This window comes from Anopheles moucheti, chromosome X, assembly GCF_943734755.1.
Source record: "Anopheles moucheti chromosome X, idAnoMoucSN_F20_07, whole genome shotgun sequence".
NCBI lineage: Eukaryota > Metazoa > Arthropoda > Insecta > Diptera > Culicidae > Anopheles > Anopheles moucheti.
Window position 1 is genome coordinate 8,032,684 of NC_069142.1, and position 26,969 is coordinate 8,059,652.

The 26,969-nt window shown below is 45.5% G+C and overlaps 2 protein-coding genes across 3 annotated transcripts in view; one reads left to right on the forward strand and one right to left on the reverse strand.

The window, feature by feature from the left end:
• Nucleotides 1-538: 538 nt before the first annotated feature.
• On the reverse strand, nucleotides 539-3,919 carry LOC128306426 (uncharacterized). Of its 2 annotated transcripts, XM_053043947.1 has the most exons (6): nucleotides 3,721-3,919; nucleotides 3,371-3,433; nucleotides 3,151-3,279; nucleotides 2,361-2,650; nucleotides 2,092-2,157; nucleotides 539-1,961 (listed from the first exon to the last, which is right to left on the reverse strand). In XM_053043947.1, exons 1-6 carry the CDS (start codon nucleotides 3,769-3,771, stop codon nucleotides 878-880), a joined length of 1,683 nt encoding a protein of 560 aa, XP_052899907.1. In that variant the 5' UTR covers nucleotides 3,772-3,919; the 3' UTR covers nucleotides 539-877. The 2 variants fall into 2 exon arrangements, with proteins under 2 accessions (XP_052899907.1, XP_052899908.1); XM_053043948.1 differs by lacking the exon at nucleotides 2,092-2,157.
• A 6,442-nt stretch (nucleotides 3,920-10,361) lies between these two features.
• The window catches only part of LOC128307435 (Ca(2+)/calmodulin-responsive adenylate cyclase), a 36,454-nt gene continuing 19,846 nt past the window's right edge, over nucleotides 10,362-26,969 (forward strand). The window contains exons 1-2 of the mRNA XM_053045280.1: nucleotides 10,362-10,651; nucleotides 10,801-10,955. The gene's annotated coding sequence lies outside the window, so the exon portion shown is untranslated. The remainder of the gene's footprint in view (nucleotides 10,652-10,800; nucleotides 10,956-26,969) is intronic.

Sequence of the window (26,969 nt, forward strand, 5' to 3'; positions counted from 1 at the left end):
CATAACATTGTTTTCTTTCTTGGCGTTGAAGTGGGCTTGTTAAAAGTGGAAAACAAGCTGTAAATAAGCTCGCGACAAGGCGATTATGTAAAACAGCTGCTGTTATATACTTTGCAAGCATCGCTAACAATTGCGCCTGAAACTATGCAATCCGCACATCAAAAGTTCCCATGTAGGAGAGCTTTGGAACATTTTTCGCTTCTCTGTTATTTCCTTTGCGCCCAGTCTCATTTATGGAGCAGGAACAAATGAACTATTACCATTACATTCGTAAATAAAAATTTTAAAATGGTTTTCCCTTGAGACAATTTCATTAAATAACCTTTGTTCGATAAGCTTTAAGCTGTCGCCTGGTTGGCTTTGTGTTTTCTTCCTCGTTGATTGTTCATTGTTGCTCTCTGCGTTGTAAACACGCGACGCTCAAACGGAATGTCAAACGTGTTTGTTTACTTTCTCAGCTGTGCAAAAAATTTAATGGAGGAATATGTGATAGTTTTTGAGGCAGAAAATAGTGAAAAATCTCGATCGTTTTGTTCTACTGCATTTGCGGTTTGCACCACGCTATGATTTATTTATTGCTGGGGCGTTAGAATCTATGATAAATCAACAACATCGTTTAACACAATACACGATGATTTCGCTTGCGCGCGTTAGTATGCTGTGATCTTGTTGAATAATTGCTTCATTGCTAATTTTGTCTCACCGTTTCCAGCAGATTGGCCCTGTGGACTTATTTACTGCACGTGACACACCGGTTGGACAACGGCATTTCCATGTATACGACAATAGATGTACGATCTACATATCGTTCTCACTCTGATTGGCTGGGCCCGTCCGTCCGCACCATCGTACCGGCGTGGACGGATGCGGGCCGGCCTCATTTTGATATGTTTACCACGTTCTGAAAGATGTCGGAGCAGTCTTGATCTAGAAGAAGGTTCTCCACCTGCTCATCCGACAGACCATCCTTTGCAGGGTCCGAGCGCTGGAAGAGAAAAAAATCGCTTCCGGCGGATTCATCCCGGGCGACCTCGGATTCGCTGTTGCGCCGCTCGAGCGTTTTGCCGATGCGCTGGATGCCTTGTGCGAACACATCCTTCACCCGGTCCCCGGTATCGATGATGATGTCCAGGCTCTGGCGCCGTCCGGTGCTGGCGGTGGTGGAGTTACTGCTGGCGTTGCTGCCCGCGTTCGAACCGGACGCCGCCGAACCGACGACGCTACCCGTTTTTGCGATCCACCCAGCGATACCGTCCGTACGGCGTGTCCCACCCTCTGGCTGATACGTTTCCATCTTGATAATGCGGGTCTTTGCTTTCGGGCTATCCTCTGACGACGAATCGGTCGTTTCGTCCTGCGGTGTCGGTGCATCCTCTAGTACCAGCGAGTTGTGCTGCGAGTACCCGGAGCTGCTACTGTTCGAGTTGGACAACCGTATCTCCGTCCACTGTTCAATGTCTTCCGACGACATATTAGTAATGTCATCGATCGTTGGGTTCGGCGAGAATTGATAGTTGTCCGAGTCGCTCTCACCGCTTGGGCTCGTTTTGCGCGCAAAGTCCTTCAGCAGATGGGGACAGTCCAGCTTGTCCAGATACTTTTGCTTGATCGGGCTCGCCTTAATCGACAGTTTCGCCGGGAACTCCAGATATTCATCGTTGCTGTCGATCCGCGCCGCTGACGTTGAGTTGCTGAACGGGAGGTGCATCGTCGCCAGCATCTTACCGCCCCGTCCCGTCACGGCCGACGATGAGGACGATCCGGAACCGCCACCATCCTCGTCCAGACTGTTGGCACGTGCCTTACGCTGCCGGTGGATCTCCTCCGAGATGCGCTCTAAGTTCGACAAGGCCTCGTTGTATCGTAGCTTCGATTCGGCTACCTTCGTTTCGAGCTCCACCACCTTCTGCTTCTGTTCCAGCAGCAGTGCATTATAGTTGGCTCGCAGCTCATAGTACGGCCTTGCGAGGGTATGAGGGGAGGAAACGATGCCCGTGGTTAGTATGCCATCACTACTATTACCCATCAGAAAATAACGCTCTACTTTGTGCTCTCTTTTTTTTCTCTCTCTACCACTACTGAAATACTTACAGGAAAAGCAACTCATGCTGGTAGGCAATAATGTTCATCAACAAAAGATTGCGCCGGATATCGAAACTAGCTAACCAAAGAAAATGGAACCAAATCAAAAAGGAAAATCGAAAACACACGAAAAAAAGAAACAACACACAAAGCAAATGCGCTCCCGGGGAAAGGAAAAAGAAAAGAAAATGGTAATTAATGCAACAACCCATAATTGCAACCGACTCGACACGCTACAAAACAATGGCGCACGGATGGTGATTCTGCACTGTTTATACCTTGACGCCCGTATGGCACCCTTGAGCTGGGAGTGGAGCTTGCAGACTCGGTTGTTGGCCACCTCCAGCTTTAGTTCGCTTATCTTCAGCACGTTCCGCATTTCGGTGCATTCGTTCTGGCTCTCGTTGACACGTGTAGTGGCGTGCGTTAGCATCTCCTGGCACGCCGTATCGAGCGTGGACTTTTCGCCCAACCCTTGCTCTGCCAGGTACACCATCTCCTTGGCCGCGGCATGCACCGATTTCGCCTTGTCGAAGTTAAGCGCACACTGCTGCGTTTCCTTCGCTAGCTGTGGATGGAGAGGATGGTTTGGGATTTTATTTATTTCACCAACAAACATTTTATATTAAGAGTAGGTAAAGAAACTACTTTCAATCTCAACAACAACTTTTCCTAGATCTCAAGTTTCTGGAGCCCGAATCAGGAAAGTTTGATAATAACAAACACAGAGAATAGGCCTTCTCTGACTTAATTCCTGTGTTTTAAAAACAGCTATTAAGAATTCCAAACATTTCGAAAGACTTTGGACGACTACAACAACTAGTTTGATAAAGCCCTGTCAATAATAAGAATAGTAAGGCATCTGTAGCGAAGATTGCTTCATTTGCAGGTATATAAACGAGAATATTGTGATTAATAGCAGAATAGATTAGATACAGCTAGTTAAACATCTAAATATTCCTATATCTACAAATCTGTTGATAACATTCAGACATAGACATAGAGGAGGATAGCGATTAGGAGAAAGGTTACAGGATTTGTACAACAAAGCAAAATACGGAGACTGACCTGGGAGGCGTACAGCCGTGCCTCATAGTATGGTTTCGCCGCATCGATCGAATTGCCAACCTTTTTCGCGACCGCCTTTATCTTTTCCGCACTTTCCCGCAGCAGCTCGCGGAATTCATTTTTCGCTTCCTACGGTTTGAAACGGGCAAAAACAAAAAGGGAATACAATTTGCACGCCGTGTAGGTAATGATTTACTTCGTGCAGCATCCGGTCACTTACGTCAAGATCGACTTCATATTTGTTGATGTTGTCCGTTGCTTCGTTTAGCTTTTCCAGCTCAATCTGTAATTTTAATATGATTTTTTTTTTAATTTTTATTTTTAGGAGGAGAGAGATTAAGAGGAGGATTTTTAAGAGGATGAAAAATAATCACACGTAAAATAAATATCGGAGGGCACTGGAAGCGTTCTGGAATAGTGCAATGGTTGGAATGGATAATATTGGTGTCCTTCAGAATTGCCTTGCAGAAGGGGGTGCTTAATCCGTAATCGATCCTTGCAAAAATGCATTCAACTGTGTATGTGTGTACGTATAGGTGTGTGTGTGTGCGAAGAAGAACCAGGGATTACCTGCACTCTAGGATCCACCGGAACGTTACTGTCACTGTCCAACGACGTCATGTTGCTTGGTCAAAAGGGACCGGATATCACCGGACCAGGTGGTACGGGCTAAAGCCTTCAATAATCCGCAACCGTTTGATTGCAGTGTCGTTACTGGCGACGCTATACACACTGGCTGACTATCGATCGGAACGATTTGCTTTCCCGCCGTAGTAAGCATCCAGCAAATGGTCCCCCCAAGTTTGCAAGTTTGACTTTAAACTGTTTTCTCTCTGTTATAGGGTGTTACAATCAGCCGGGCCTTCCACCGGATGGTTGACGGATTAGAAGATGACGAAGTAAATGGAAAACGCGTTCCGAAACAAACGGACACAAGCGCACCACGCACTACCTGGTGCTAGTAGACAACACTCTCAATACCGTGCTCGTCTCACTACGAGCGTGTGTTGGCGTTGCGGGGTAGACCGAACATTACTGGGAGAATTTTGATTCATTTACGATTTAAAACACAAAATGATTCGCGCCACTCACATGAGTGACCCGGTTCAGTTCGAGTACCAGGAGGTTAGTAATCAAAACGGACGGATCGCTGAGGTCCTGTCGCGTTCACGTCTCGAACTGCTGGGCACTGAGGATTGTTGCCAACAAAAAAACTGGCAAGGGACCTGCAGCAGTGTCGCGAATGGCATTCGATTTGTCAGGCCAGAACGGTCACACAAGCCTGTGTACTGTGGTGGTATGCGTGCACTAAGCAATTGTTTCCCGAATCGGCTGGGAGCAAGCTGGGTGAATGTTGTTCGTAGCGACGGTTGATTGAATGCACCGCAGGGACGGCAAACACTAAACCCACAAGGGAGTAGCGCATACACACACAAACGCGATCCAGTGCTAATAAACAATTTCACGTCATCTCGCGGATCGGGCACGGAATTTACTCATTCCCGCGGTGCGTACGGATGGTAACGATGCTCCATCGTTCGGTGTGCACCTGTCCACATACACGCACACACACACACATTCACGCACCGAAACACCGAAGAAGCGCGCACGCTCTCTCCACCCAAACGGAGCAGACGGTATAGAAAAAAACAGCGGGTCGAGTAAAGTAAACGAACCAGACGAAACGTTCTCTGTTGGTATGAGTGGTTTAAACAAATGTAGCGCCCGATTGTTGCAAAGTGGGCATGAAACACACCCCGCACCGATTGGGGTTGAATTGTTACGCTTTGCCTGATAGCTTCACTCACATCCACACACACACACACACACACACACACGCTCCCCTAAAACAACAACAACATTGGGGCGAGCTGACCACTGTTTGACTCCAGCCGTGCGTGCGTGCGTGTTGGGCACGTGTTGTAGAATCGCATGCGCAACATTTTCGGGCTTCGGAGGCGGAGGTTTCGCGTAGTGCAAACAATTACATCATCAAAATGTGTTGAGCTTATTTGACCGGCACGACATGGAAAAAGGTGGGGGGGCGGAAGGTTCTTCGGTTTCTTCTTTTCTTTATATCTCACCCCTCCCCACTCGATTATCTACCGGAACAGGAGAGTAGAAACTAACTGTTACGAATGAGGATGTTGGAAAAGAAAAGCGAAACAAGCGATTAGTGTGAAGGGTTTGTTTTAAGTAAATTTGGTTTGGTATGGCACCACCGAGTGTTTAGATAGGCGAAGAAGAATAGTAGCAGGCGAACAAACTCCTACGGAAACAAACACGGAACGTTGTTGGTTGCTTCCACGATTGAAATGGATAGCTTTTATATGTAACAAACAAGAAGCCAACTTTTCGGCAAGGTTATTATCGCGTACTATTTATCAGAGATTAATTTAATATATTATATTTGATGTAATGCTGCTTGTTGCGGCTTTATCGCTTGATTGTTTTCCTTATCAATGCTTTGCCCATGTTCTCGATATGGTAAATTAAATTGTAGGCCAGCTTATCAGTTGAGGCAAACCCCAAACAAACTCTTTATCCATTTTTATCAGTGTATTTTGCTCTTTCGTAAAGAAATATTTGTTATTTGTTGTACTAAAGCAATGAGATAATCCATTTTGTAGCTAAGACATGCTGAAAATAGTGTTTTAATTATATTTCGTTGCATTTTAGATTTAGAGCGTATAAATTTGTATTTTTTTAGTTATAACTTTAAACTGCTCTACGTGTAAATCCATTTAAATGCCACCGATTTGTTTGTTCTTTGTTTAGAATATTACAATGAACGTTGTAATTCGTCATTGGCAGATTATTTTAAATTTTACATCTTTTCGAACGGAGCTTTTTAAAAGCTCACGTTTATACGGTGTTTTAACGGAAGCTTTCGTGGGCTTTGTTTAGAGGCGCTAAATATCTAAAAGAATATATATGTAATATAGATATTTGAATAATATAACTTACACAATAGTTCCCTTTTTTATGAAATGTTGTTGATTACACAAGATTCTTGCAATTGACTGATTTTTGCGCAAAACTTTTGTTTGTGGCGTTTGAAGTAAGCTTTAAATTCAACGATTAATTTAAATCAGAAGCTTTGGAACCGGTGTGACTACAATGAAGTCAGGATTTTTACAAGGACATTAGCAAGATCGATAATTTCCAATGTTCTGCTGTTTCCGCATTTTATTGTGGTCATTTTAGCCTTAGATTACGCACGAGGATCAACTACATCAAGGAAGCTTTTGTGGCATCGTTTGAACTTTTTTGAATGAAGAAATGAACTCTTCAAGCCACACGTTCGTAAACACATACGCGTGCTTGTCAAACGACAGCGAGAACCAAACACGTGCCTACTCTTTCATTCCCAAGCATCGTACAATCCACCAAAGTAGCTGGAAAGAGCGGGCCGCATCGATCCGAACGGAAAAGAGACCGCACGAGCTGGTGATGTTTTGTCACGCTCGGTGTATCGCTCGGGTTCGCGTTCGGCGTTCACCCTGTACCGCTGTGCAGGTGAGAAAGAGCACGGAGTAAACGCGTAAAAGCGAGACCACAACCACGGAGCGTCGGCAGTTGAATGGTGTCCCTTTCGCTCCTGGCGTTTGAACGCGGACGGTTTTTTTTTTGTTCGTTGTTTTGCTGTTGAAACACCACAGTTTGTGTACATGCGCACGCACATCAGGAGAATTTTTTCCTCATCTCCGGAATTGTATACACGGCATAGAGTTCGCTGCCATACAGCCAGCAAGCAGACAGGCAGGGCAGCAGCAGCAGCGGCCGGATTCGACTGGTAAGTGCCCGTCATCGTTTCGTGGCGAGATGTAGTTGCGTACCGGAGTTGTTGCAGTGTACAAACGGTTCCGTCGGGGCACTACAGACGGGAAGATACCTTCAGGCTATAGCGCGGTACCAACAGAAAAAGAAGCCAGGACTAGAAGCCGTGTGTGGCGCGACGGAGCGTGTGGAACCGTGGTGCGTGAGTTTTTGTGCAGGAGCTGGTCCGGTTGGCTAATGGTGGAGGTGTGGTCGATTCCTTGCGGTTATTCGCAATGTGTGGCCCCACAACACACCGTCTCCGACAGCATCCTAGGTTGTCTTTCGCTAACTGGCAACCCAGGCAGACCGTTTGCCGCTGGAGCCATTTTGCTGGACATTAGTTAACGCGTGCTCGGAACATTGAAGTCTCCTGGAACGAGATCTCACCGCTGACCGTGGCCTAGCTGTGTCTTCTGCCTAACGTTTTTTCCGTTTTCGGTGTGTTGTGGCTGTGTGCGAGTGCGTCTTTCAGGATCCTTTTTGTTGGCGCTTCTCCAAGCGATTCTGTTTAGCTCGGTTGAGGAGAAATTCGCACAGAACTTCAACAACAGTTTGTGTGATCTTCCTCACATATCCCGTTCGCCAAGGGCAGCGCGTTATCGCTTCGAACGTAAAAAGAAACCATTGTATTGCTTTGGAGCTCCTCGTGTGTGCGCGCGTGTATGTGTGTGTGTGCGCCAAATTTACCAACTCCGGCCTGTCAACCGGCAGAACCGGATGTGATGAGGGACGCATTCATTCCATTCCCTGCGTAGTTTTTGGTGTTCTGCAAAGCACCTTGTCCGCATCTCGTTCGGCAAAAAACAAATTCAACAGACAGTGACTTGGCAACGCCTCACAACCAACAGAACACAACCGAGGGGTTCTGTAAACAACAGTAGCAACAACAACAACAAGCGCACTGCAAGAAGGATCGAAAGCACGTGCAAACTCTCCTGCGAGTAGTCGACCATTCCGGAAGAATCCGATTTCGGTGAACGTTGCGTTTGTTGGTGCCCTTTTTTTGCGGGGAAGCTGTTTGGGCTAACGGCTTCACGGTGCTGCTGAGAAGATGATTTCGTTAGCACCCCCCCAAAGCCCGCTTCTAACCCAGGCCATGTAAAATGGACCGCAGTTCCGCGTAGGAAGCGTCACAGTCGCGTTCGCGGTGTTTGAGTGTGAGCACGCTGGAGATGCAACCGATTTGTGAGCTGGCTGTGTAGCTGCCAGTTTGGAGTTTAGATTTAATCAGTTTTTGGTGTGTTTGCTTCGCTGCGTCCGGCTGTTGATAGGTGGGGGCTTTTGCGTGAACTTGCGCGACATTGTTGCACTCGCGCGAGGTGTGGGCAAAGACATTCGGGGTTGGCCCCGGCAATTGATACGGTGTGATTCACGTAGAGATCTGATCCTCTATCTGTGGTTTGACGTCAGCCACAGGCTGACAGGCAAACAGTTTACTGCTCACCCCGCCGCAAGTTCATTAGCCTGCCGTTAGTCGGTTGATTAGCTCTCCGGTTTCTCGCGTAGCCAACGCCAACTTGGAGATTTTTGCCAGAAACTAACGCTCAAAACCATAATATTCTTGATCGTTATAGTGTGGTCTGTGACCAAAAGTTATCTTTACAAAACTATCGGGGTAATCTTTACCGAGATGGATGTCACAACCTGAGGTAGTTTGTTGTGACGCCTTACGGTTCCTGGAAGTCTCCCAAGCGCGACTCTTCCTTTGAGCAACATTTTCTTCGTGGTAAATAATCCTGGCGCCTAATATCCGCACCCGTGCGACTCCATCCCATCCCCGCTTATTATTATCATCCATTCCACGAGCGCTTTGAGCGTTGCTTTCGATGGATTGTTCGAGCAAAACACACGTGCGAATGGCGCGTTCTTGTCGGGGAATCACTAGAAGAAGAACACAAAAAGGATTGTGCTCCACCGTCTCGCTGTTTTCGGCCAATTTTTCCCAATCGTCCGAGCGGGTGGAGAACCTTGAACCTTGTGGGTGTTGTGCCGTCTGGCGCTGTTTCCACCATTTTGGGAGTACCACCGTGTAGTGGATGAGTTCTTCGAACCTCCCGTGCGGACAGCCTTGTGCCTGTGCTGTGTTTCTATGTAAGAAGTTTGTTGTCTTTTTGCCGAAGTACCGAAGTACCTCCCCCTTCCAACAAGTACACAATCGATACATTTGGATACCCTTTTCGCAGTGGCTATGTGTGTTTATCCTCAACCAAACCACGGCGATGTAACAGGGTACAAAGTTTGCAACAACGGCAACAAAAAATTCGCACACAACTACACACGCACGAAGGATTCTACGACCCCTTTAGTCGCGATAAAATTCAACAGCGCCAACCATATATTCGCAATTCGTTGCCCTCGCGTTCGCTCTCTTTCTTGCGCGCTACCTGTCATTTCTTGGTCAGGTGTTTCCTTTTCGTCCTTGCTCTGGAACTCCCGGTTGGCATGTGTATTGCGCGCGTGTATGTGTGTGTTGTTTTGGGGGACTCCCTTTTCCTTTTATTTGTTTTGTGTTCCATGTATAGGTGGCAGGATGTTGTGTGTTTTTTTTCTGTTTGCGTTGTGTTGTGTTGTCCTTCCAGACATGTGAAACGTCAAATCTCAATGTCTTCTTGATGTCCTTGTGAATTCGCATTGGGATTTGGCCGTTTTTGGTAGGAGGAAAACTGATTCTTTTTTCCCCATTTTCCCAAAGCGTCAACGTGTGGATTGAGCTGAGCCGACTGGGTGGTTAGTGTGGTCGTCTACAACCACAGACACAATTACATTCGAAAGTTACATCTTCACAAAACAAGAATTATGTAATTGAGCTTGCGATACACGATCTCTACTGTCGGCAAAGTTCTGCCAAGACGCCAGAAAACTAATTTTCTTCAAAAACCTTACCCCCTCCACAGAGTGCGCGGCTTATAAACATTGCAGTTCCCATGTGCGATCGTGACACTTGACACGCGGGACAAGATAGTGCGTGTGTTGTGTGTGTGTCTACTAGTTAGCTGTAAATTCAAACCCCCTTTCTACAGTGTGCCCTAGTGTTGCGTGTGTACGTGTGTGTGTGTGTGTCATATGTCTACCGTGGCGGCCCTTCCGCCCAATGTGTACGGTCGCGTGTGCTAGTGTGTGCCGTGGATGGTTGCGCCTATCCGCGCCTCCATCATGTGCAACAGAGCAACGGTGCGACCACCCCGGCCCAACGTCGTCATCCACCGCTGAGCGGCATCACGGCAACTGCATCGGCACGTGCAACGGTTGCACCTGATCCTGGTGTTCCGCAGCAGTACTGTGGACGGTGGAGGAGACCGTTGACAAAGCTTACTAGTGTGTGCAGTGTTGAAACGGGGGTGAAAGGGGTGCAAGGGGGGTTGGAGGGGAAGGGGGGAAGCAAGGGGCAAGGGAAAACACAGTGCGTGTGTGTGTGTGTAGCTGGATGCCCGTGACTGTGTAAAGCGGCGACCTCAACCTCAACTTCAATCAACTGAAACCGAAAAACCCGAATTTACAAAACGCACGCAAAAAACAAAAAGCGAGAGAAAAACTAAGTTTAACGAAAAAAAAAAACAAAAGAAACAACCAAACAAAACCCCCCCAATTTTCCAAGAAAGTGAGACTCCGAAACGGCGAGAACCAGCCGAGAAGCGTGTCCCAAAAAACACCGGAAGCGGGGCGCCATACACACGCCAGGGTGAGTAGTGTTGCAGTCGGACAGTTTTGGGAGGTCCGACCTTCAGCCTGTGGCGACACGGTGATATGTTTTCATCACGAAATGTCCTTTCTTTCTATTTCCTGTTTTTTTTTATTATTTCCCTCTCTCTCTCTCTCTCCCTTTGTCAGATTGATCTGTCTATCAAAATTCAGTCACAGGCGTCGTCTCGGTGGCGGATGTCCTCTCAATCAACAGCATCTGTCAGACGTTAGCGGGTGGACGGGGGGGGTATGGTGGTTGAGGCAGTGGTGGCCAAACCGCAGAAAGCCTCCCATTCGCACGGGTAAGTTGTGAAACTGTTTGTGTTTTATTTTCTTGTTCGCTATTTGTAGTCATTTTGTTGTTGTTGTGGCAAAGGACCTCGACTGGTGTGGGAGTTGAGCTCATTGGAAATTGATGAAGCGTGCTATAATATTGATTTGAGATAGCGGCACAGGAAAAAAAAAAGATTCAGCACATAGAGCACGGCGGCTAGTCGGCATCCGTTCGATTATACTCGCGCCCAGACGGAAGAAGTTCCAACCCACAAACAACGGCATCAGCAAACCCCCCACCATCACTCGTTCAGTGATGGCCTCGGGTAATGTAAATAAATGCGTTGTAGTTTTTTCTCTCTCCTCTGGTTCTTCCTTGCAAACAGCACGGTTGGGCTTTGGTGGAATAGAAATTTTCTAGAATTCCGACCACTGCACACTGCAGAACCGGCAACAGATGCGTCGGACATTTTGGGGAAGGTTTTTTCTTTCCTCTACTGAGGGAAGTTTAAAAACTGAAGGCGACTTGGGTTACGATTGTTTATGTTTCAGTTGAAGAAAACGACACAAAACATGCCCACGGGAGATGGGGTTTTTTGGTTGCGTTTTTCACGTAAGGCCATATCCAACGCCAGTTGGTTAGATCAAACGCTATGTTTTTTGTTTCGGGTTTTCTAGACGAGTTCGATCGGAAGGTTTTGCTTCTGGTGATGCTGTGGTACTGGAGTTTTGGAGAAGTTTTGTTTTGTTGCCTAAAATGAGTAAAAGCATCCCGGGTGGAGCCGAACCTGTGGCCAGATGTATCACCTCGTAAAGTTGTGCTGTAGAATGTTGCTTCTGTGCCCTGGAGTCGATTCTTTGTTGGAGATTGAAGAAATGGCTAGTATGTTTCAATATCAGCAATTAGAATTAGTTCAAATCAGACATTTTGAGCATCTGAGATCAATATTTGGCTGGACTTCTAAGGTGACTCTCAGAAGCTTTCGTCTAAAAGTTCAGAATCGGAGGGAATTTGTGGAAGTATTTTATTCTTGAACAACTTCCCGTCAACTTTAGAATTCTATTGTAATAAAGCATGAGAATACGTAGTTGTTATAATTGATAAATAACTTCTTTGGTGATCTTGGAATCAGTCACTTGCTTCGAGTGCTATAGTCTGAAACGACCCTGGTATTTACGACTTTTTTTGTAGATGAATTCCATCAATCCATAGACTTTGATTCAATAGCATCCCTTCTTTCCACGTAGGTAGTCCAAAAAGACAACGGGTTGAGTCTTCCGGACATGATCTTCACATTTCTGAAGTATTTCCAATAACTCCAGATCTCCATCCCACACTCACCCAGGGCCGGATATCCGTTCGATAGTAGTAATAAATGAAGAAGTTGCTTCACGGTGTCATATAACTGATTGTCACTTAACAATCTTTTATGCAGCACAACATCAGTTCCAACTCGGCCTTTTAAACCAACTTATTGTGGTTGTTACATCGTTAAATTCCACAAATATGTCTGCTGCACTACCTGTAAGCATCTGTTATATAAGAGAGCTGTCTGCGTCATCAGTGCCAGTGGGTGGATTTAGATAGACTTACGTAACATAGTTCCAAAAATGTTCATTGTTGGATTCTTGGATGCCTGGACTCTATGTTGTGAGGTTATACAGGAGCCAGACCAGCCAACTGCCTAGCGTACATCCGTGGAAGTAGCAAAGGATCTTGAAAGTTTGACGTCATCCAACACCATTGACCAGTGATTCTAAATCTTCGCACTCACGGCATCTCTTAGGTGAGGTCTGCTGCTGATGATTTCCAATCATTTCGTCCAAGATCTCAATACAATTCCAATTTCCCCATAGCACTCGCTACCCACGCCGTGCTCAATGATTGAGATTTTAGACAATCAATTCGATTAACTATGTTATTATAGGTTATTCTGCATAACTGAATCAACTTGCGCCATATCACACGTAAAATCCATCATACCTAATGACATTTCGAATTCGCATTCGCTTCGTGTCTTGATAACCTCCAACACAGTTGGTGTGCATCTTCACCGTTTCGCAACTGTTCGGCGTTCGCTTCCGCTTGTGTAGGCTTCGTAGTGAATGCAGTTTTGTGACGCAAATTCATCATCTCAACGATGAACGGTACGATGCTATTGTCCTGTCCTGATAACGATAAAACCTCCTGCGCCCCCCACTGCCCGATGGCTCTGATTGGCATGAGAGATGCGCCGCACCGGTGCTCAAACTCGTCACTTTGCTACTATTTTTTATTGTTGCTGTTGCTCAAATAAGTTTCTTGCGAAACCGTAACTAGCGAAATGTCCGTCCAATTACTAGTTTATCGTCTCGTCGGCGCTGAAAAGTTCCTTTTCATTTGCTTTCGCACCGTTAATTAGGGCTCTCGGTGTTGGCGGAGTTTTATTTCCGATCGCAGCACAAAACGGCCCCGGAGATCCGTGTCCTGTGGCAGGTTGGTACCACACCGTCCATCACGTGTGTGACTCGGGACACACCGTGGCACGAACTTTATCCGACCTAGTGGCACTGTTTTGTTTCGCCGCAATATAATGAAATAGCGTCACCGTCGTCCATCGATAATGAGCTCACTTCCGTTGGGTGCGTCAGATGCTGTAAAGTGGCAGCGGAAAAGAACGCGCCCCCGCCCCGGACGGCAAATGTAAATTAACTCATTAAATGTGGCCTGTAAAGGAACGCGGCGATGCAGTTCCAGCAGTTGTTTCGCAGTCCAGAATGTATGTTCCATCCGGGAAGGGGGTGTTTTTTTCAAAAGTTTTGCAAAAATCAGTCAACTCCCTGCTTCTGCTCGTTAGGTGTTCCGACCATTGTTTGGCGTGCGAGGTTGCAAAACTGCCGAAGAACTAATTAAAAATGTTTACATCCCGCTTCGCATCGTAACGCTTCCAACTCCGTTCCAGTATCTTCTACCTCCAGGGGCGTTAAAAATCCCAAACCAACAGTCTGGCGTCGACAGGAGTTTCCTAAAGGTCAAACACGCACGGACAGGGAAAATGTGTGCATTCACTGCACCACTTCACCGTCGGTCGGTGCATTATCGAACGTTTGGGAGTGTTGTTGCTTTGTTACCCCCCATCAGTCGCCCAGTCGACCACAAACGCAAACCAATTGGCTCTCCACTAGCGATGTGCATATTGAGTCAGAATGAATGAATGAATTGAATCTTCTTGGTGAGTGAGTTAACTCGAATCATTGCAAAGAGTTGTTTCAATTCATTCGTCAACTCCTCCATGTGTGGGTGAATCATTGCACTCGTGGGTGAGCCAGAGCTGAGCAAAATACTCATTTGAATGAGCTGAAAAAAGAGATCCTTCTTTTACTCACTGAGTGAGCTGGTGAGCTGCTTCTGCTTTAGTGAGGCTCATATGAGAGGTGAGAAAAAGAGGTCCCTCTTTTGCTCACTGAGTGAGGTGGTATCGTCAGCTGCCTCTGATTTAATGAGGCTCATTTGAGAGGTGAGAAAAGGAGCTACCTCTTTTGCTCTGTAGCTCATTTGTGAGGCTCTTTCGTGAGGTTCCTCTTTTTTGATGAGGTTCAGAAGTGAGTCCTCTTTTTTCAGTATTACTCAAGCCATATTTGACTGCTCGTTCACACCACACCGAATCGAGCGTTGACTGTCGATCACTCGCTAGCTACACACTTTGTTCTGAAAATCTTGTGCTATCTCCAGCGTTAGCGAAGATGAACGTCTTGACTATTCTCGTCATAAAAAAATGAGCAGAGATTAGACACAAATGAGCAGAGTGAGTGAGGCTCTCAGCTGCTCATTGCCTCTTTGCGCTCTTTGCGGTGACTTTCCACTCATTCGTTGGTGAGTAAGTTCAGCGATTTAAATTGTTCTTCTCTTGTTGAAATGACATATAAAGGTATAACAACAGAAATCGGTTCAAATTAATTGAGTTAATAAAAAAATAATACAATAATTAAATAATGAGAAAAGAAATAGCCATTTTTATTCAACAAAATTTCCACCAACAAGGAACATAAACTTCATTTAGAGGTTATCTACTTTAGTTTTTTTTATTTGTTTAAATTGTTGGTAAAACTGCAAGAGTCTTGTGAAGAGTTAACTCTTGTATGCAACTCATTAACTCTGAGATGAATCTTGAAAATGAGATGATATTCCCATCTCTACTCTTCACTGCTTGTGTGTGTGCTTACATCCGTGTACTCTGGTCGAGACTGGTGGATGGGGGCTGACGTGTGCTACTCGAATGGCCAACGTAATGGAAACTAAAATCGAACTTCTTGACCTTCCCCGTTGCATTCAGCGTCCCTCCCGAGTGGGAGGGGGTTGTCGTTTTTTTTAAATTTCCCATCTGTTGCATCACAGCTCCTCCACGCCAGCCGGGCTGTTAAGAAACCGGGGAAACAAAACAAAAAGAGATAAACCTTTACCTAATAGCTTACTTTAGCGTGCCTTGTTACTTGTCTCGCTGATTTTGTGATGACTCTTTTTTCCGGATCGCGCGGTTTATTGGTGGGGTTGGGGAGGGGGAGGGTTTGTTACCAGCGAGATCATGGCAGGGCGCCTTTTGTTGGCGTTTACATGATGATGATGAAGATAATATAGCCGATAATGACCTTCCCGTACACATCATCTTTGCTCTTCAACGTGCCCACAGCAGGACGGTGCAATTATACGGATATTAGTTACTAAATTGTGGGGTATTTCGCTATCGCTCCCCCCCCCATTTTAAAGGGCATGATTTATGTGGCCGGACACTAATGGGCACGAAACGAACAGAAGAGAGGGTGGTCAGCGGTCAGCTTCATACAATTTGTGCGGGAATGTCCATTTCTGGGATAGGAATCACCAGAAGAAAAATAGCTCAACGTTTCACTTTGATCCTCGCACAAATATTGGAGATGATTTGAATTCTCCGGGGTGCTCGGGGTTGGGACGCGCGCGAACACTCGCCCTTTCTTTTTTGCTAAATGTCTTCGACACGATCCATCATACTTCGCTCTATTGCGGTCTATTTTTACCCGCAACTACATTTCAGCACCCGCAGAATTTCCGCTTTTTCCGTGCGGAAGACTTTGAACTTCGTTTCGTTGCTTTCGAGCGTCGCTGAGCGTACGCGTACACCAGCTTCTGGAGCTCCCCCGGGTTCTCTGGTTGTTGCCATTTTATCGGGTCGATTTGCCACATTTTGCTCGATTAGACCCGAAGGGCTCCCGGTGCGCGTGAGATCGATCCGGGTATATTTATACCACGCTTGCACGCTGGCCAGCTTATCCGCGTCATTTCTCCATTTTCCAAGTGCCTTTTTGCACTGCACTGAGAGGAGAAGGAGGAGGAGGAGGGGTGAGAGGGGGTAGTTTTTGCTTTCTCTTTCTCGTCGTTCTGTGGCGCAAAAGGGCGCATTTGACGATTAGCGCGAATTGGATGTCCTTGTTGCGTCGCCCTCCCCCGTGTTGCCGTGGTCCAAAACTCCCCAGGATTTTTGTGAGGTTAATCAAGTTTTCCCAAACGGCCTTGCTTTCCTGTTGCTTGGTGGATTGGGTGCCACTGGGTGCTGAAATCTCTTCACACGACGAAGATGGATTGCGTGGGACATAAATAGAACCACCCACCCATTACTCACAGCTGATTCGTTTCCACCCTTGCCTGAGGATTCCTCCAGTGCGGAGCATCTTCACACTTGGCTGGATGTGTGCGCGTTGCCACATTAAACCGGCATCCTTCACCAGTGTCCTAGACCTAGAGCCAATGTGGCATGCGTGAATGCAGCTGATTAATTCCAGTTCATCCTTCACCGGCTGAACATCTATACATTACCAATGAAAAATTGGAGCGCATGGTCTAATTTCTCCAATGTTTTGCCCAGAGTTGAGGTTATGGGTAATGGTGGCCGATCATCAACCGTGAAAACTATTGCATTGATAGCCAGCAGTGCATCACTGGGACGCATCTTCGGATCTACCACCCACACAGAGGCCGGCAACGCGGTGTGTGGGTGTGTTGGTGGATGCGCGCAATAGTTATGCCGTTTGCGCGCGCTGTATTCCATCCGGTCGGGATGGAAATGCATCCTACGATGGTCGAGAGCAGGCGATCGATATTGCGGTACACTGCTCGTTAGTGGGACCAACTTATAAAAAAAAACAGGACACATCTCCACTGTTTCATCTCTCACAACCCCACCACCCCCCCACCTCCTCCCCTGAACAAGATGAGATGCGGCCGACTCCACAAGGACGATAGGAAATGTGGGTTCAATGTTGTGTTGCGAGTCCAATTCACCGAGGTTGTCGCTGGTTGTTGTGGGTAGATAAAATGCTATCTCTTTTCTGTTTGTTTATTTTATTACTCCCCTTTGTTGTTGTTGTTGTTGTTGTTGATGTTGTTGCAAACATATCCCACGTGCCGCTGGTTGGTCCCCGCAACGTTGGCTAATTTGATTTGATTGATTCGGGCACAAAACGGTCGGGCAGGGAATGCTTTTCAAACCTACCGCCCGGATTCGTCGATTGATTGCGTGTCGTGTTGCATTATTGTATGTTTTTTTGTTGTTGTTGTTGATTGTAACCTTACCCCTGCAAATAGGCGCAAATAGCTGCTGTTATTACATTTTGCCGGGTTTTTTTTTTGTTGCAATTATGTGGCCGGCCGTTCCGGGGTAAGAAAGAATCCCTTTAATTGAATAATAACATTCCCACCCGGCTAGTGTAATGGCCGGCAGTGTTCAGGTGCGGGGACTGTTTGATATATTTAATTTATTCTTACAATCCGGTGATGTTGCCTTTAATGTCACGTTTAATTTTAAAAATAATTAATTAAAGGGTAGTTTTGAATAAAAGTGCTCCGGTGCGAGGTCAAACTGCATTCTTGAAGTTTGAGTGTGCCCGGGATGTGGAACTCTGCCCAATTTGAGGATCTTCCTCAACAAAACTCTTCAGACTGACACAAGACCGTAACAGTTTGTAATTGTCTGAGTTAGGTAAAAACGCTTAGCACAGAGTTCGTTCCAACCTCAAAAATCACCTCAAAAATTCTCACGGTCTGTATTCTTCACAATCCATTGAAGTATTTTTTGTTGGGTGTTCTATCAACAAACAAACAAATCATAACGCCACTGCTTTGGATCACATTTTCTATGATTTTCTTGCCAAAGGTACAATTTTCTATCGTTTTACTTCTCCGGTAACATTCGGCCAAGTTTCGTAGATGCCTACTTCTTTCAAGTTTATGTTTTAGAAGGTGTTGAATAAAAAACATCGTTTGATATCTCTGTCGTGAGCTTTAACTTACTGAACTTTTTCTACAATTTATCATGCATTTATCATGTTAGCATTGTTCGATTCAATAGCGTGAATTTCTAACGTTCGTTTGATTTTTGATCTGGAAATTTTCTAGAATCTTGGTAGGTGTCGGAACTCGGAAATCTTCAAATTCTTAACAAATGGAAGTTTTTGGACTAGTTTTGTTGAAGAATTACTGAAGATCTAGCGCTATGTATACTATAATTGCGTTGGAACTTTCAACTGACATTCTCCTCTGACTAGAATTAGAATGATCTTAATATTCCTGAGCACTTGGTTGTGGTATAGGACATATGGCTACTAGCTGCCAAGTCCTATTGTAAGTAGAGGTAGTTGAGTTCTAAATGATCAACTCTGCGGAGTAACTAGTGGAATGTCCAGGAAGCTGGATACCGCAGTGGAGTACCTCGCAGAGAGGAAGAAGAAAGAGGTTGAGGTGTGTTAGTCACGTAATGAGAATTCCACCAGACAACCTAAATATTAATCTAAATATTAAGAGGTTTTCAATGTTTAGTGAGTCCAGAGTACAGTTTTCCAATATCCGTAGGTATTTTTAAATGGAGCTTTCTTCTTTGATTTCGTTTCAATTGCTAACTTCAATGATACAATTGCCACACCCCCAGTCGTTTCCACCGTGTATGGCAGACATCCAGTACGAGTTACCCACGAGTAGCGTCCACACATCTCGAGGCCTCGGAAGATGTTTGTTTCACTTAACGTTTTTTTTTGTTTTCTTTGTTGCTGCATTCCCAACGAAAAGCAGAGGAAACTCTTTCACGCCACAGCAAACAACTCGCTCCAGAAGCCGCGTGTTGATGGAAGAATGCCTCCCGCACCAGACACCATCTCAGAACGCGGAGGTGCTTGGGTTTGTGTTGTTTGGCTGTGGAAATGCTTCTAGATGCGTTTGATGTTAGTTGGCGTTAACGAAAAAAGCGTTTCCATTTCATGTTGGCGCGTGGATTCGGCCGGTGGTGTTGACAAGTTCAACTGCATAATCCCTTCTTCTGGCGGAAGGGGGGTGGTTGATGTGTTTTTCCTGTTTCGCTTGTGTGAACGGTGCACTATTATGAAATCGTTGCTGTGGGATTGGGTTAGCGGGTGTCAAGGATTGCCACTCGGGGGGTTTTTCTTATTTCCCTCTCACCGCTCGTAAACCGTTCCGCGCAGTAAACGGAGTGTTTTAGGTTTTATTTCGCATTCCATTTAGCGCGTCCGATTGTCGGATGTCCAGTATCGCCCGTGGTTTTTTGCTCGCCGTGCTGCTGCCTCCGAAATAACACATTCAGCAGATGGTTTACGTTCGTTCGCTCGAGAGGTGCATTATCTTCGTTCGCTGGATATTAACTCGTGCGCCTTTTGGAGCTTTGACGAAAGTGGTACGTAGACGTGCGTTTCCGTGTGTGTGTGTACCGTGGGGAGAGCGAAGCTAAATGATGCGACAAAGCGTGCAAAGTGTTTGCCAGATATATGTGTCCAGTCGTGTGCAACTCTGGTGAAGGTGAGTGGCGCAAGCCGTGGGGCCGTGCTGCTTCCGGACGACGAGAATGCAACACACGCCGGATGGCGCGGTACACGTTCAGCTCGTAAAAAAGTGGCATAGATGGGTGTAGATACGACCGGCGGGGCATACACGTGGGTTTTTTTTGTTCAATGGAGGTTAAGCTATGTTGTTGCAGCGATGCAGCCGCGCTTAGTGCAGTGATTTTAGGGAAGGGAGCTTTTCACTACTTGCGGATAATAGATCGCAAATGATGCGCTGGAATATCATCGGCAACCGCAGCGTGGCGTCATTAGGAAACGTTAAAACAGAATTACAAAGTCGAAGCTCTCGTGGCTGCTGCGTCTTGTTAAGGGTGTAGTATACTTTGCACAAGTTTAAAAAAAGTGGACAATTTTACTTACAGTGTCCGTTTAGTGTATTTTTTATTTGTTTGCAACTTGTGAGTAACTCCGGGTTTAAAAAAAAATTACATCCCGAAAAGTGAAGCTGTGTCCAAGCGCCTGCGATGCGGTGACTCAAAACTTTTAACGCGATTATCGCTAATCCATGTTTTCAAAGTTTTTAAGGAGATCATAACTGAGGAACGGTTCGTCCTAATTGAACGTGGTTTATCTATTTTTTTAAATTATCCACATTGTTTGCTATTATCGTTTGGAGCCGAAATATGGAGCAAGTTTTCTTCGTCCTTTTAAAGGCTATTCGATGCAAATGTTAAAAAAAGCGGTGTCGTAATTTATATAAAATTATGGGTGAAATATTGGTTTTGTTAATGAACTCTAATATATTCCATTGTTTGACATTTATTTATCGTTATAAATTGTCCTGAAAATCATCTCTTTTTTCTTCCTTGCGCGCCATAGTGTACTACCCCCTTAACAAGGCACGCGTCAAAATGACACTTTTAGCACGGATTAGTAAAAGACGGGATCCATTGCTGCTTACCAATTAGCTTATTTATTACAGTACTTACCTATAATACGACAGAAAAAACACTTAGCGTGTAATTACGAAGCTCGTTAAAGTGAGACCTGAACTCATTATCTACGTGTTGTGGCAAAGAAACCGCTTGCACTAGGCCATAGGGCAACCGATGTAATGAAGCGATAAAAATGAACCTCATTTGGACGATAACACACGTTCATGTGCACTACTTGAAGCGAACACCAATATAGCTTTGATATAATAGTCTTCCGGTTTTTTTTATATTAATTTCACAAAAACTCAAACAAACCCTTACTAAATCAGTTTCCAAAACATAGAACACACTCCTGGCCGCCTTGATGTGTCTTATTCGAAATTTCTGGTTGCTTTTTTATTATTTTATTTTAATGACCTCCTTTTAGTAGCGAGTGGCGCCACAACACCGCCCAATACCACCTTTGCCGCAAATCAACTCATTCAATAAATAGAATGGAAAATTTTTCAAACCTCCCATCCTTCGGCCTTTCTCCTTTCTCCTCGCGCAGCACAACCGAAATGCTTCGGAAATGGAAAAGTGAGAGATATTTTTAGAATGGCGTATCTCTAAATCGGCATATTTTTTATGAGTAAAAGGTGAACAAATTGGTGCTTTTGATAGCATGGCTGAGCCATGCTGGGGGAAAGCAGGTTGCGTTGGCGAAGGGTGAATATTTTTGATCGAGTGTAAAACGCGCGGTTTCGCGCTCATTCGGAAAGCATCCTTTTTTTTCCCCCTCAGCTGTATTTTCCCGTTTTTACGCCACTCTAAACATCTCGCCACCTTCGTATGGGTTATTTTTTCCGCACCCCGGTTGGAAAGGCAGAATGGAATGTTGCTTGACCTGGGTAGGAACGCGGCCGGCAGTAGGTAAGGGTTATTTTCCGTTGCCAAACTAAAATGTTCCCGTTCGCTACCACCTTCCATTCTCAACGGTTGCGTTTCTAACCGGGGAAAGAATCAATAGTGGGCTCGTCGTAAAACACGAGCTAGGTTGAGATGAGTTGAGGTAGGAAGGCATCCGCACATCATATACTGTGGAGCAGGTGTGTTTGGCACAAAAAAAAAGTTAAAGAAAAGGGCACCTGCTCTTCTTCTTCTGGGCGGTTCACGGTTTATTTTTTTTGGATCCGAGTATACATGTTGAAACATTCAAAATGCCACAAATTCAGTTTCGGAAAGTGTGAGCAAGTGGGTTCGGACGAGGTGGTGGTGTACGGAAAATTAAGTTTATTTTCGATTTGCTTTCTCGCCGGTCCAGCGGCAAGATCAGAGCTGTCGACCGTAAAAGGACGCTCGTGGTTCTCTTCCTTCTAGATCTATTTCATAACGTTCGCGCGAGTGTCACCAGGAAATGGGCAATTTCGGGAACATTCGGGCGAAAAAAAAAGCGAACAAATAATCTTGTCTTAAAGGTGAGCCACATAGCAAAGTGGACATCGGACATCTTAAGTCAATCGATAATGTTACCTTTTCACTCTACACTATAAGAATAAACTTAGCGGAAAAAAACGTCGCAAGATCGCAAGTATTCATTTTGGAACGATTATGTTTGGACGGAACTGAAAATTTTGATTGAAATACATAATTTTCCGATAATACTTTGGGGCTAATAAGGAAATTTTGGGTCTTTTTGTCTACGTAAGACTTTTGATGCAATCAGAGAAATCCCCTAATAGATACCGTTCTTCTTCCTGACCCGCTCAAAGTCGTGCTGACATGGTCAGGGTCATTCCGTTTCCAGGAAACACGGTCCACGGATCTGCTCTTTTTCATCTCTCTAGCTTCATCCAATTTCCAACAGATTTAGCTCCATTTGAACCACCGATCCAGTGCCGAAGCGGTCACTGACGAGCACCTTCCTGGTAGGGCATGAGTCCGGCATCCTCATCATGTGTCCCAATTCATCGTATCCTTCCGGCTTTCGCCGGCTTTTCGAAGTATTTTTCTAATTTTAATAACCTACTAGGTCATGATTGCCAATTCTGACTTACTAGACTTATTCTACCACGTAGTTGGATAGCCGGGATAAGAATCCTGTCGGTTTTTTTCAACGTCTGCTCCGCCAAACAGCTCAGCTAGGTTGTGGTTTGTTCTCTTTTTACACACCTCCTGCTTGTAATGCCCAACAAAGATAGTCCGCGATAGTCTCTGCTCAAAAATGATAAGAACTTTGACATTCTTCGTCCTTATCGTCCAAGACCATAGAGTCCAAGTTCCATAGAGTATCATATTCAAGTCTTCTAATTTGAAAGAGTTTGTGGAGAATATAGAACTGAGAGCACTGATCATGCAATTGGCATCCAGATTTCGTCGCTCGTGTTTCAAGAATTACTTGATCATCTGCATGGTATGCAATCCAGAACTTGTAAATTAATCATTGTTATCCGAAGTCACGATTCTACCAAGGAATTCCTCTTGTATCTCGAAATACTCTGTTCTCAAGGACAAGGAGTCTCTGGCAAGCAGAAACTTCATCCAAGTCTTAAGATCTGCACACTCTACTGGTTCTAACAGTGGCCTTTTTTGGAGGATCAAGGATTACTTGATCTTCTAACCATTGGTTGAGGTTAGCCAGATTATGCTTGCATCATCTGAGTATTAAGATATTAAGAATATTAAGATTATTATTGAGATTTCAAGAAGAGAGATTAAGATTAAGAGAGATTTAGAGTCCAAGAAGTCAGCTTATTCCCATGCAAAAATGCTTTCTCACCCTTTTGCACATCAGTTCCCAGAATTCCTCCCAACATCTGAGAACCGAAAAATGCGAAAATATCATCAGATATTCTTCACACAATTAATGATTTTTAAATTGATTTCTTCCTAATTTTTAGCCAAAATATTTCACAATTTCTAGCCATACTTATCGCTCTTGTTGGGGATTCCAATATTTTTCTACGTACTCTTGGAGAATGTACTCCCCAACTCTATGTTTGAGGTAGGTTTTCTACCATGAAAACTATCTTTTTGCTCGAGCAGCTGAGCTTTATATCTTCGTTTAACCAACCATAAGCTAGCATTATAAAACATCATCATTTACAATCATGAGATTGAAAAGGAGACGTGAAAGTAACGTTGTGCGGCACCATTCCCTTCATTATCTGTGGGCGAGCGAAAAAGTGCACTTTTCAAATCCCGCAGGGTATCGTAAAATCCCTTCAACTTCAAAAAAAAAAAACACTCATTCGTTGCTTAATTTTCTTCGCGCGCGCATCATTTCCCTTCACCGCTGTGAAATGTGAAGGGAACGTTTGCGAACCACCCGCAAGCAAGCATTGCACCAGAGCAAATCAAATCCATCCATCATTTCGAAAGTGTCGCGATTCCCGCTGCAGCGTCTCGCTGAGGAATATTGCCAAGGGTCGGTGGGTGACCATGTGGGCACATTGCGGAAGGTTGTGGAAAATTGTCGCCCTTTCACGCCCTTTCGCCGTACCCCACTGGGGGGTGGGTGGGTTTCCTTCCAGCATACACACCGGTCACATTAGAGATGAGCGGGTTTTCTTCTCGCCTGATGCTGCCTTTTCCCCCCAAACCCCACGCCGGGTGGATCATCCCCCCTCCCCACCCACCGCCTTATCTCCTCCTACCTCCGTAAGGTCGAAAAGTGATGATTTTCCGAATGGAATTTAGAGTGTCGCGCGATTATTTTTCCTCCACGTCGCATATTATCCCCAAGCAAAAGGGAGAGAAGGAGCTAAGTTGTTGGTGGAAATTCCGAGATGAGGGAAAAGTTGAAAAAACCCCCCTCGAAACTGTCCATTTCGGCTTGTTGCGTCATTTTTCGACTTGCGCGCGCGGTGTAAAGGTGTACGGAGGGGAGGGGAGGCGGGGTATGGAAAAATTTGGGGCCGGAAAATTTGCCGAAAGACGCAAAAAAGGTTTTGCGTTGCATGCACATGTGTATGTGTGTGTGTGTGTGCACCTGTGCGTTGATGGCGTTGCGAACAGTGATTTACTTTTCCTTTTTCTCTTCTCTGACCACAAATGCTAAATTTGTTTAATGGTGGTTATTAGCGTTTTTATGACTCGGTTTTTTAAAAAAGAAAACAAAACAGTTTGTTTGCCAATGTTTCTTTTGTTTTTTTGTTTATTTTTTGGTTGCTTTCCCCCTCCCCGCACGTGTCCTTTAGGGGTAGTAACGTCAAGAATCGAACCGTGGCTGGGGCTCGCACAGAAGATGTGTTTTGGTTATATTTATAATGCCGATATGGCGATTAGGGCATTGTGGCATTAGGGCTTACAAAACCGGATGGGCGTGTACACACCTGCACAGGCGAAATTAGGTGACAGAAATGTTTGGACAGAACCGATCCTGTTTGGTTGTTGTTTTGCGTTGTGATCGATCAGCTCATCAATCATCTCTCTTCGCTCGAGCAAGAAGAATCGGGATGGTAGGGGATGTGACTGGGGTGGAAAGGAGGAGGAAGAAGAGAGGGAAACCAGACGGGAGGTCATCCTTTTTTTGTTGCTGCTGCTGAAGGGTGGATGACAGTGAGACAGAACCTTGTCACGTTGTCGCACTCGCTTGGATTACACGATTTAGCCCCCAAGGCAAGGCAGGAGAGGGAAAACCTCGATGGGGGATGATGATAGGGGGGGAGGGTCGGAAAGCGGCTTAGCAAGATGTAGAAGATGTACTATCGAATGATTGTTCGTTGTAAAGTGTAATGTATTAATTAGCTTCCGAGTGGGACACGTTTTGTCGTTGTCCGTTTTATTTTGCTCTCGCTGCCTCATTAGCTTATCGCGTTCGTGGGTGGGAGGGTGGATTTTTTTTTGGGGGGATGCGGGTGACCATCTCCAAAGGGATGGTTTGGGTGCATTCCCTTCACATGATCCCCTCCTATCCCCTATCCCGCCTGCAATAAATATGATCGGTTAATATAATAAAAGGGGCCCGATTGTGTGTCATCCGCGCAGGCACATTTGGGTGTTAGCGAGGTGGCGCGATACGGGGTTCGGTGCACGTGGGTGGAAGGTTGATCGCGGCACGTCGATTGGCGCACGAAGGTTTTGACGTTGACGAGCGTGTCCGACCTTCTGGCGCGTTCCCTTTCTCTCTCTCTCTCGCGCGCCCGCGCGGGTCTTACTTTTTATTGTACTTTGCCGACTGTGAGTCCCTTGTTGGTGCTTTTGCTGTGTTTTTCAAAGTGATAAAGAGAAATGTACGAGAAACGCGAAGCCAAACGGGTGGCCTAAAACCAGAACATTCCATTTTGGCTGTAACTTTTTCTATTTCTCATTGCTTTTAAGAAAATGAAGGAGGTAACAACAGAAAAAAAAACACCATTTTAAGAACCGAACTGAACCGATGAGTGATGGAAAATGGTGGATAGGGGGATGAGAAAGCCTCGCTTGTTTGGCTTGTGCGTTGTAGACGAGGAGTGCGAGATTATCGCTTGCAAGGCAGGAAACGCAGACGTAAGGCTTAAAGGTTCTTTCACGGGGCGAGATCGTCACAAAACCCCCGTCCCCCTCCGTCCCTTCCGACAGCCGGGATTATAAGAAAACCCAAGGTTGAGAGCACAAAATGACGACGTCTCGTCGATTCCATCCTTCCCGCCGTGTACGCACCTTTTGCCGAGGAGGGGAAGAAGGTTTTTTTTTTTCAAGTCTATCACCCAAGTTTCAAGTCTGCCCGAGCAGCGGGTCGTGTACCACAAGAGCCCCCAGCAGCTTCCGCCAGTTAGCGCTCTGACGCAAACACAGAACCACGTACCACCAGCGAGACGACGATGGCTTGACTTTTTTCTTCGCAATTATAATGGCGATGGAAAACTGAATAGGGGAAAAGATAAAAGAAAAATGCAAATGTGAGTCGTGGACCCCAAAAACCCTCCAACAGGTTGCGGGGGACGGTTGTAATGAGCGAAATTAATATAAAATATTGCCTTTTCCTCCGGTTTTGGTTGATGTGTTGGACATGGTGTGGTGTGCCGAGGTGGAGGTAGAAGAGCTCGGTAGGATGAAGATGATAGATGGAATGGAAAGTTCTTGCCGCACCAACAACACCAACATCGATAAAGAGGTTCCCAGTGTGTCGGGAGCATCAAGAATTATGAAGGTATTATTGTCTCAGGAACTTCCAAGTTCTGGAAGTTCCAGGCAGCTTCACGCTTAGACATTGATGTTTTATCAATCCAGTGTCTTTTCCTTCTTTGCCTTATTTTGCCAATTTCTGCTCGTTTTTTTTTGTTGTTGTGTGTCCTAGCGATACCAATATCACTCTGAAGTGGAGTCCACATTCAAGTTCAGCTTCTTATC